Below are 11,892 nucleotides of genomic sequence, written 5' to 3'. Positions count from 1 at the left end.
TTGTGTTTGTACAAATTTCATGAATTTTGAGAAGATAACATGGAATTCAGATTTCGTTTTTAACGGATATAACCAACTAAAACGGGAATAATCATCCACAAATAAAGCATAATATCGATAGCCATCAACAGATAAAACCGGGGATGGCCCCCATTAATCACAATGAACCAAGTCAAGTGGGTATAAAGCCTGTTTTTCATTAACCTCAAAAGATAATCGTTGTGCCTTAGACATTTGACAACACGAACACAAAAGAGGTTTAGGTAGTAAAGAAGTGACAGATAACCTCCCCATTTTATTTAAAAGCAAAATAGTATCAAGAGCCACATGACCCAACCGTAAATGTCATAACTCAAATGAAGCCTTTAAGGATGAAGCAGCAACAAGGGCTTGAGGACAAGAATGGAGCACATATAAACTGCTTTCACATCTGCCTTGGGGACAAGAATGGAGCACATATAAACTGCTTTCACATCTGCCTTGGGCTAGGACTTGTCTCGTGGAGCGGTCCTGAATATAGAAATTAGGATGAGAAAATAACACATCCAAATGATTATCAACGGTCAATTTACAAACATAAAGTAAGTTTTTGGTAAGGCGTGGGACAACCAACACGTCATTCAAACGAAATTGATTGTGAACCATAGTTTGACCAATATGGGAAACAAGAAGCGAATTACCATTCCCAAAAGTGACATTGGCAGGAGACGGTTGTGTAGTACCCGGAGTGACCGTATCCGAGGATGATGTCATATGGTCAGTAGCCCCAGAATCAACATACCAATATGGGTGTGAAGGAGCAATAGTGCATTAAGCATGAAAAGCATTTGCAATATCGATACCGGGTGTAGTAGTTTTAGCAGCAAAACTTGAAAGTTGAGGGCAAACATTGGCATAGTGACCATCAGTACGACATAGTTGACAGTGGGCAGGTCGCCTACCACGTCCCCAACCACCATTGGAACCGCTACGTGAAGGCCGGAAGTTGGTGCGAGATTTATTTAAGGGGGTAGTGGAGGGGCGAACCGCAGAGAAAGCAGCAACGGAATGGGTGGAACCATGCAGTGATTTCAAGAACAACTCGTGACTCTCGACTTGAGCCAAGAGGTCACGAAAGGAAGGCGCCGGTCGAGTGGTTCTCACAGCAGTTGAAAAAGTTTCAAACGAGAGTCCTAAGCCGCACAGGAACCAATGTAACTTGTCCGAGTCATCAACGGGATGTCCTATGGCCGCCAATTGATCACAAAACCCCTTAAATTTACGGGCAAATTCAGCAACAGTAGACACACCTTTCACCGATTGACGAAGTTGGTCACGCAAGTTCTGGATCCTTTCAACAGAAGAGTTGTTGTAAGCAGTCTCAAGCGCCAGCCAGATGAGGCGAGCAAACGGAAGGCCTACAATCTCAGCAACTGCCTCCTCAGAGAGGGAGGCATGAAGGATAATGATTGCTCGTTGATCATCAATTTTCCAAGTGGTATAGAGAGGATTAGGGCTGGACTTGCCGTCAGTTAGAACTTCAGGAGAAGGAGCGACTACAGAACCTTCAATGTGAGGAAGAAGGTTCTGATAAGCAAACAGGGATAGCATCTGATTTTTCCAGAAGGTAGTTTGAAGGAGATAACTTGATGGTGATCATATGAAGGAGGGTATTCATGGGGAGGGTATGATCTACGGAGGATGAAGACATAGTCACCGGAAAAAAGAGAAGAAGAAAGAGATTTAGGGGAAAGAGGAAGCGAAATAGGTGGAAAAACAAAGGTCACAGGAACTGTCTGATACCATGTGTTAATAGGTAATTGAAAAACCCCTGACCCAATACGTGGGCATCGGAGCAATATATATATTAAAGAAATTTACAATTTGCTATACAAAGAAATAAAGAATTGCAACAAGGGACAGACAATAATAAATGAAAAATAATCAATTTATATTAACAATCACTCATCATTTAATGACAATAATGCAATACGAATAAACAAATTTGAGACCCCTGGGCTAGCTACCAGCTAGCATATTAGTCCATAGATGTGTGGGAATGGATTTGTCAGTGCTAGTAGAAAGGATGCCACAAGATCTTTATAGATGGCTGTGAATCATGCTGGATACTAAATGTCTTTCTATGTTCGCGTCCCGTGTACCAAAATTCAGAGAAATCTGTTGTTTGCACCTGATCACCTTTACTTTTCTTAGGAACGAGCACAGCTCCAACATAACTCTTAATTGCAAGTGGATTCCGATACGTTTCTTCTAATGAAAAAGAAATGATGTTGTATGATGAAGTTGACCACGTGATGTGCTTCAATGAATTAAAGGAGACATATCCTATGTATGTTGTTGTTTTGATATATTCAGGCTCCAGTGCTTCATTAGACTCCTGCCAAAAGTCGAATCGAGAATCTTCTCCGTCTACGTCTCGCTTGATTATTATAGTAATTCTGGGACATTCGATGTCGGTGACTATGCATACTAAGAACCCACAAAAGTCATTATACCAACCATCTGGAAGATGCAGTTCACATGTTTTTCCCCCAACTACAAACCCCTTTGGAATAATCTGATTTTGTAAAAGACATTTCCCTGATAAAACGACGCTGATAAAGTGATCCATAACAGCGTTTCCCTGCCATGGAAAAAAGATTCGGTTACTCGTATGTTTGGTGTTATATAATAAAGATTGAAATTTGAAAGGTTCATAATTAAAGCCTAACCCGGAGCATGGAGTCTAGTAATATGTCACCACCAAGTGTCTTATCCCAGTACTGAAGTGAGACCTTCCACAACCATTTACAGTTTGAAATATCTCCAAAGCTTTCCAGTGAGCTACAACCATTCGCTATAACAACAGCTATACTTGATGGGAGCCCTGACAATTCCACAAGATTGAAGCAGGCTGCCAGGTTTAGCCATTTGAGCCGAGGAAGTTTCAAGAGACTAAAATTCAATCTTGAAAAATTATTTGCTGCTAAACTGAGTTCTTGTAAGTTGGGTAACTCCCAAACACAAGAGCCAATGTATTCATCTCCTAATTCGCACTGGCCGAGATCCAACTCTCTTAAGCTTCTATACAGAAACCGTAACCCTATGTTGTTGGGAAGTAAACAAGGCTCCTCTAAGCAACATTGTAAACCACCAAGATTGCTGCAACCACACGTCCAACAAGTAACACAAGAGTTTGTAAAAGTTTTTTTATAGGATGCAACCTCTTTCCCACTATTATCATCCATATTTTGTTGTTGGGTGTCTGAAATCTTAAATAGTAGTGTCGGGCAAGCAACGAATGTAAGGGTCTCCAGCTTATTCAGTCGAGTAATGGGCGGGAACTTCTTAAGACAGTAACCACCCCTTATACACAAGAGAACAAGCCTTTCCAAGCGTGCAATAGATGGATGAACCTCTTCTAAACAATCACATCTGTAAATCGTGAACGTTTCAAGATTTGGAAGCCCATCAAAATCTGGTGTGACGACTAGCTTTTCAAAACCATATAGCTCCATGTTTCTCAAATTTGGCAGAAACTGTTGTATATGTTGGCAATATATTAGTATTTAGTAGAAGAAATCCCTATCGATTAAAGATATACATGGAATTGAAGATATTTCTAATAATAGGGGATGCATATAGGAAAGCAGAAGAAAATTGTATATGTGTAAAGACAGGATATCTAGATGGAGGATGAGCCTTTTATATAGATGCCATGTATTACAATGACCATTGACCAAAATGTGTCAATATCATATTAAACAAGTTATTATTTAAAGAGTTTATAATTATTAATCATAATTTGTCTTATAACATTTATCATTATAAAACCAATAGATATGAAACGCTCGAAGACGTTCAGGTTACGGTTTAGAGCAATCCAGTCTCATACGGGACGTTGAACTAGATACATAATTGGGTTTTATTGTAATATGTAAAATATAACCATATAATGTGGTTTCATGTTCAGAAAAAAAAATATAATAAAACATCCATTTGATTCAACAGGAGAAGATTGAACCGAGTACCTGTTTTTGAAAAGACGATAGAACTGTAAACCAAATAAGTACTCAGTTTAATAAAAATAAAACCAAGAACCAAGAAAAAACTAGCCAACTTAATGTGCCTTAGAGTAAAGTTTGCACATGTCGTATTCGTTTCACCAAATTGACCTGTAAGTGTTAGTTACCTCACCACTTTCACTTTGTATGTTATCACCACAGACTTTGTGATAAAATTTTGACTAGTTATTAACGAAATATTCAAGAAATAGTATAATCGTCTTGATAGCCTGTCAATTTATTATTGCTAAAATACAATAAAATCTAACTGTATGATATATCTTCTATGTATATGTGTGGTTCTTGATGGTTCTATTTCAAATTTTAGCCACTTGTGTTAAAAGGATAGGAAGCAACTTGGACCTGAGGTGGTTATTGTTAAGTGGTTAATCTAGACTTGGTCACTGTGGTGGTTAGTTAATTAACAAATGACAGATATTTAACCATCAAACGGTAGTTAGTAACCATTTATAGCTGTATACATATCATGGATGATGAATAACAGATTACCTTTCAAGTCCTCTTAATACATCCCTTTCTCTTTACATAAAATTTCCTGTGATTATTGCTCTTTAAGCCTCTGCACAAGTTTTTAAGGTTCTGGGAAATCACCAGTCCATCCGAATTTGGGCCCACATGATCCAACTTGCTCTTATTTGGGTTGACCGAAATAGGCATTTCAAACTTGGATTGGGGTAATTTTGAAAATCGGATTACCAAAAAATCAATTCAGCAGTTCAAATCATTTAGGTTATACGGATTGAATTATCCAAATAATTGGATATGGACCATTTGAATTGGCTTATCCCATAATTTTATAACTTATAAGGAGTATATTTCTATACTATGGCATGCCTTTCGGAAAGGGCCAGATGACCAGATCCAAAATTGATAAAATGGAACCAAACCATTAAACTGGTTCCTTATTCGGTTCTACTCAAAAACAGAACCAAACCTGAATAAAAAATGGATTGAAAAAGTTATCTACCCTACACATTCACTTTTAACGAGTCTCATGTTTGTTATTCATGTTTTTTGAAATTTACAATTCACAAATCACGTTTAGCCCTAACAATTGTCTCTTTCTTGAGAAAACTGATTTCATATATAACAATTAGTTGTATATGAAGATGAAAACTAAACTAAGTTAAACAAGCACAAAGAACATTAATGAAATAGAGGCTCAATCCGCTTTGATGTGTTGGCTAGTTATAGAAAATTCCAATCTACTTATGTAATGGCGTGATATGAGATAACGGTGTGCTCATATTCATATAGCTACTTAACTTAAACTATTTAGTTTTCATGTTGCTTCCATGAAATATCTAATTCGAGATATATAAAAAAAAATACCTTATAACCCTCCCAAAGATGAATTTGCTTCACGCTAGTCAATAACAGAGAACACAGCTCCCTGGGTGGAAAATTTTCTGGCAATGTTTGTGTAGTCTCTACACAAGCTTCAGTTTGGAACTCAATGGACCGAAGTTTCTTCAGGCAAGCAAGAACGTGAACAAAAAGTTGTGATTCCTCATCCGTAGCATCCACAAATTTTATTGCTTCAATCTTGTCAAGTGTCTTCAAAAGAGGAATAAGATAGTGTCAGGGTTGCAATGTTGCATTAAGCGTGCTTCTTTATACATAGGTATGAATATCTAAACATGAAAAAGCTATATACCGTTTTGCATCCATAGCAAGTATTCGGAGAACATCATCCTTCTTCCATATTCTACTATGCTTTTCAGGATTATTAGGGTGTTCCCCTCTAACAATAGAATGTCCCATTTCTTGCACCAGATCATGCATATCAAACACTCCATCCGAAATAGTTATGAGAGCCTTTTGTATCAACACTTTAACTCCTATAACAGGATGAAAACCACAAGCATTAAGCCTCTTCATTGACCTAACTATACGTTCCCTCCTGTAAAAACATGCAATATCTAGGAACAACTCTTTCTCAAGTGGTTTAAGTCCATCAAAGCTGATTTTTAGCTTTTCCACAATATCAGTATCTGGGATCTCTTTCAGTCTCTCTAATGCACTCTTCCACTCATGGATGTCTTTGTCGCATAGAAAAGAACCCAAAATTGTAAGTGCTAATGGAAGCCCACCAGCATAAGAGACTACCTCTTTTGAAAGTTGCTCATAGTCTTCCACAGGTCTGTTATCCTGGGGTGCATGCTTGCAAAGGAGCATAATAGCCTCATCTTCGTTTAACAAGCTAATATCATGTATCACATTTACTCTGTGCGCAGTTAACAAATGTTCATCTCTAGTTGTGATTATGATTCGGCTTCCATCACCGAACCAATCACACGATCCAGCTAATGCTTTCAGTTGGTCAAGGTGATCGACATCATCAAGAACAATGAACACCTTTCTATGACGTAACCTATTTTGTATCATGCGTCTTCCTTCCTCGACTCTCCCTATTCCCTGCACTTTCTTTTGTTTCAAAACACCACAAAGAATTTGTTCTTGCAACTTTGCCAGACCATTCTTACTTGATTCCTCTCGAATGTTTTCAACAAAGCAAGAACCATCAAAGTGGCGATAGATTTCACTATATACAGAAGATGCAAGAGTAGTCTTACCACCACCCCCAACCCCCCATATTCCAATCATCAGCACACCACCTGACCCAATTTGCAACTCTGCTTTCAAACTTTGCGAGCGAGCCACTATTCCAATCAGGTTCTCATTTGCACTTAAAGTTACTACCTGCAATCTATGTGAAATTTCAATTACAATTTGTTCGATGCCCTTCGACTCACGCCTGCACATTGGATATACACAAGGATAATTAAAATATGCTCAGCTTGACAAAGGTGGTAATTTGTTACGTATACTGACTACCGGTTATATTTCACATTCAAGTAGAACTTGTAAAGTCAATATCACAAGTCATTTGTACCAAGTTTCTTAGGACAGAATCAGATTAAACAGCTTAGAATTGCAAAAAGTAGAGCAATATCAGTTTGGTGTTAAGTACATAATTCGAATTAGAATTATTACACAATGAAGCCCATCGTAACCCTAGGACTTGGGTACCAAGTTCATGATATACTAATTCTCATATTTGTCATATAGAAACAGTCTAAAGCTTTAAATGTCAATAGGAGCCAACTAGCATAAGAAACCACATCTAGCGAAAGCATTTCATAATCATCTACAGAATCATATTCCTCATATGCATGCATAACAAAAAGCTTAATAGCTTCATCATGGGACAGTACAGTAATATCCTTGATAATATCTACTTGGTGAGTTCTTAACAAATGTTAATCTTTGGTAGTCGTCATTATTATTTGACTCCCTCTCTGAACTGATCAAGTGAATCTAGTAAAACCGTCTATTCGTCAAGGTTATCAGCATCATCAAGCATAATCAAAACATTTGTAGAAAAAGCTTACATGGTACAAGTATAGATGTCTTGTAGAGCATGCATATCTTAAGTATAAAATGTGCAAAAATAAAAAAGAAAACTACCCGTTGGCGATGTGCTTGGGTTCCCATCCAGAGAGATTACTTGCATCCATAAGTGCTTTTCTCCAAAATTCAACCTTCTCATTGTTCTCAAGCTCATGTTTGGCAAATGCTTCCCCATATTTTCGTTTTTGTTTTCGCACTTCAGAGGGGTCCACGCCATAAAATATGGGGATAATGATTTGCCCTCTCGTATCCTTGCAGTTCATAATATAGGCAAGTTCATCTAAGCACCATGAAGAATCCGAATAATTCTCAGAAAATACAACTACAGCAATCTGAGATTCTTCTATAGCCTTCATAAGAGATGGGCCAATCGACTCCCCCCGAGGAAGTGTTTCGTCGTCCTTGTAAGTGTAGATCCCTTGTTTTTCAAGAGCCGAGTAGAGATGATCCACAAAGGTCTTGCGAGTATCTTCACCTCGAAAGCTAAGAAAAACATCATACTTCCACGACTGAGAAGAAAAAGCTGGAGTAGAAGAGGAAGATGATAAAGATGCCATTGATGAGTTGATTTGTTTATGTGGATTGAGCACCTCATTGAACTGATCAACCATATATATAGAGATATGTGACTTTCCATGAAATTTCCAAAATGCACATCTGACTGGAATAATTAGACAAATGAATGAATACAAAGTTATTATTAAAAAATTACTAGACAAATAAATGAAGACAAAACTATTATTAAAAAAATGTTAGACAAATGAATGAAGCCAAAATCGTTAAATAAAAATATGTTCGGTAACTTGTTTTCACATGGAATGATTAAGAAAAGTTTCTATTCTTTCTAGATGTTCGTCCTATTTAAAAAAGAAAAAAAGATAACACCAAATAAAGTTGATTGTCTGTTGGATGATCTTGATGGGTCATGGAGCGGGTCAGATGGGTAGACAGTTGCTTGTTTGTCCTAGTATTATGGAGATGAGGAGCATTGACCGAATATTATGCATGGCAAAATAGGAAGTGGAGATTATGCATAGGCCAGCTAGCAAGCATTTACTTAGCACGTATATTTGTTTAACAGTTTAATTGTGTAGTCTATAATTTGCTTTATAAGGGTAATCAGTTTTCTTCTTGAAAGTAATATAGCAATGAGAAAACCCCAATAACTTGTCCATATAACACTACAAGAAACCGGACCTATAGGGACGACAAATGTCGTCTCTATAGGTTCTAAAAGTCGTCCCTATAGGTGTCCGAGACGACATATCGTCCCTATAGCTCTCGTCACCATAGCCCCGTCGCAATAGATCTTTTTTTCCGTCGCTATAAATACCGTCGCAATAGGTAGCCTTTAGAGACGACATGTCGTCCTTTTTTTGTTCGTCGCTAAGATGCTAGTCTCCATAGATAAATCTATAGAGACGACATGTCGTCTCTATAGGTGCGTCTATAAGACAACAAGTCGTCTCCATAGATAAAGCTATAAAGACAGCATGTCGCCTCCATAGATGGAGATATCTAGTTAATACGTTTCATCCTAAGCAATAAGCTTCGCAATTGCACCTACTAAAAATACCTGTTCACACACCAAAAAAGAGCAATTTGAAACAATAGTTGTCATGCCCTTTGATTCACGAAGCTTATTTTGGGTATGAGAATGCAAGATTGTAGGGCGTCTTTCAGGCTTGCTCTCATCATCCACCAAATCCAATCCCACCACCTTTATAAGATTATTAAAACATTACATACAAATTTTTATGAAATAAATCAAATTCAAATTATGTAATGTGTACAATTTAATTGGTACCTGTTTCAAGAAAACATGCAACTGGGGATGTGAATCTTGATCGATTAAAACATTATCTAAAATTGTCTGAAATGATGTCAAAATTCCCATTTCTTTGTATATGTTGTAAAGCCGGGGTAGCTGAACAACACAAGTATGCACATAAATTATAATGTTAGTTGATATTAAAGTATAAACATTTGGTGTCTTTTAAAGTATTGTAGTAAGAGATCACCTGAATCAACCAGACAACATTCTCACTGTATAATTCATTGTTTACAATCCAACTAGCTAAATTGTCCCATTCACTTTGCTTTCTTCCATATATAGATATTCTGTATTCAGCCATCTGTCAAAAGGCAAAAGCTTTAAGTGTAAGTGTAAGTGTCATGCATGAATCAAAACAGATAAAAGGAATAAATAAATAACATGGATTTCAAAACTCACTTGTCCCATTCACTTTGCTTTCTTCCATATATAGATATTTACTCGCTTCAAGATCTGCAAACACTTGGCTTGTTACCTCAGCAAGGAAACGACCTGAAAAAGTAGTGAAACTTACCCTGAATAAGATTGTCCTGTTTCAAGAAAATCTCCCGAAGCCTACTTTGACCACAGGGGTTGTATTTCAGATTGAATTTATCAAAATGATGAAATGTGCTCTTGTCTGCATGCACATCTAATTGATCAACATTCAGGTCATATCTACATTTAAGACTTATGATCAGAAAAAAAAAACATTCACACAAGAAGATATAATTGTTCTACAGATAGTAAAGTTACCCTGTTAAATCCAAGCTCTCAAAAACCTCTTTTAAGGTCAGATATGTCCCATCACAAAATATTACAACCTGAAACAGAAAAAAAGAAACTTTGATTCATGCAAAAGAGAAACACATTTTTAAATGATCAAGAAATAGATATGAAGCATTACCTCATCTGGTTTCCTTCTGAACTTGGACTTAATGAACCTCAACAGATGCTTTTGATTCATGCTATCTTACAATCTTTATCTGCATAAACATGAACCACGCCATCTTCCATTTGGAAATAATGCTGCAAGCATTTTAATATCAAGTCAAGATTCAAGAAAATAAGCATCAAGAACAAACTTGTGTCAGAAACTTCAAACCTACATCATATTTTGTCTCAGGGGTATACTCAAAAAAGGATTTGGATTACGCTTTGGAGAACTAGGATCAGATATAACTTGTTTCTCCCATGGAGCAATGCTTTCTCTGAACACATAGCTCTTTCGCATCTCAAGACAACCTTGTAATGCTCTATAACCTTTGTTTCATCAGAAGATGGTGTCTCTGCAATAAGAGTTGGAAAGAAATAAGATTATTCAATTTTCAAATACTTGTGTGTGTATGTGTTTTCCTGCATAGATGAAATTACAAACAAAAAGAAAAAGAGATGATTACCAAATGGGTTGATTCTCAGCCTTACAAAGGTCTCGTGCTCTGGTTCTTTCCTAAGAATATCAGCAGCTACAGGATCTGGTTGAACACCATGCAGGTCTCCAGATACACTATGCTCTCCATTTGCATTATTATGTTCTGGTAAGCTCCCATGACCCTGTTTGGTAGATGCCAAACAAATGTTAAAAAGTGTGTGTTTCAAGATGGAATATCAGGTATCGGTTACAAACACACACGGAGATCTAATAATGTATCAAAAGCTTACAGCATTTCCATTAGTATGAAGGTATGTTGTATGTAGATCAGCATTGTCAGTCATATCAGCATCTTCTTCAGACGAATAGGAAGTAGACAGAGAGAGTAAAAGGGAAGGAATAAGTACCGATTGGAGAGGATACGTGATGATTTGAGCAATGATACCTCCGCCAGCTCCGACAAGGCCATTCACGACGGTGTTCGACATTCCTCTCCGTCAATGATTTCTATGAGAGCTATGAAACCATAGAAAATCACAATTCCAGTTTCAAACACATAATTGCTAACATAAACCCCAATTCCAGTTTCTAACCGAGAATTACTAACCTAGGTCGCCAGAGTGGGGCTTGTAATTGTTAGAATTCGTAATCGGGGGTGAAAAGGAAGCCGGCAGTTGGAATCGTCGGTGTTGAAGCTGATCGTCGGTGGTCTTCGGCAACTAGCATGAGGATCGGTGGAGAGAAGAAGAAGATTTGCCGGTGGTGGGAGGTGAGGAAGTCGTCAGGGGAGAATATTTGACCGATCAATCGAGAGAGACCGATGATTGATTACTTAGCGTGCGTGAATGAAACGAAGGGGCTGTTCCAATTTTGGCCGTAGAGAGCTATGAGGACGACAAGTCGTCACTATAGATATCCCCAAAACGACCTTCCCCCATTATTTCCGTCAAAGGATTTAAAACATGTTATTTTTTATTTTTTGTTATTTATTGGAGTGATATGTCGTCCCCATAGGTGTTTCAAGAACGCGTCAAATTCACTTTCGTTCCCGCCTAACATGTTGAGACGAGAGATCGTCGTTGTAACTTCAAAAGTCAAAAATAATTAGTCAACTCTATGGCAACAACATGTCGTCCCTATAGGGCACTATTGCGACGACATATGTCGTCCCTATAGATATCGTCTCTATAGGTGCTTATTCTTGTAGTGATATTTCCTGGTTGCTGTGT

At 37.6% G+C, this 11,892-nt stretch overlaps 1 protein-coding gene across 6 annotated transcripts; it reads right to left on the bottom strand.

The window, feature by feature from the left end:
- Window positions 1–1,799: 1,799 nt before the first annotated feature.
- On the bottom strand, window positions 1,800–10,825 carry LOC145129747 (disease resistance protein RUN1-like). 6 transcript variants are annotated; one of them, XM_079064535.1, is made up of 14 exons: window positions 10,692–10,825; window positions 10,401–10,580; window positions 10,199–10,320; window positions 10,048–10,115; window positions 9,827–9,969; window positions 9,712–9,765; window positions 9,500–9,630; window positions 9,286–9,405; window positions 9,055–9,198; window positions 7,536–8,139; window positions 5,722–6,822; window positions 5,397–5,621; window positions 2,712–3,518; window positions 1,800–2,623 (listed from the first exon to the last, which is right to left on the bottom strand). In XM_079064535.1, exons 10-12 carry the CDS (start codon window positions 8,087–8,089, stop codon window positions 5,597–5,599), a joined length of 1,680 nt encoding a protein of 559 aa, XP_078920661.1. In that variant the 5' UTR covers window positions 8,090–8,139; window positions 9,055–9,198; window positions 9,286–9,405; window positions 9,500–9,630; window positions 9,712–9,765; window positions 9,827–9,969; window positions 10,048–10,115; window positions 10,199–10,320; window positions 10,401–10,580; window positions 10,692–10,825; the 3' UTR covers window positions 1,800–2,623; window positions 2,712–3,518; window positions 5,397–5,596. The 6 variants fall into 6 exon arrangements, with proteins under 6 accessions (XP_078920661.1, XP_078920660.1, XP_078920662.1 ...); XM_079064534.1 differs by having other exon boundaries at window positions 9,500–9,613; XM_079064536.1 differs by lacking the exons at window positions 10,199–10,320; window positions 10,401–10,580; window positions 10,692–10,825 and having other exon boundaries at window positions 9,500–9,613; window positions 9,827–9,931.
- Window positions 10,826–11,892: the final 1,067 nt, after the last annotated feature.

Source organism: Lactuca virosa, chromosome 8 (assembly GCF_052849685.1).
Source record: "Lactuca virosa cultivar CGN04683 chromosome 8, Lactuca_virosa_CGN04683_v6, whole genome shotgun sequence".
Lineage (NCBI taxonomy): Eukaryota > Viridiplantae > Streptophyta > Magnoliopsida > Asterales > Asteraceae > Lactuca > Lactuca virosa.
Note: the sequence above shows the minus strand (reverse complement) of the source record. Positions and strands in the feature narration are given on the sequence as shown.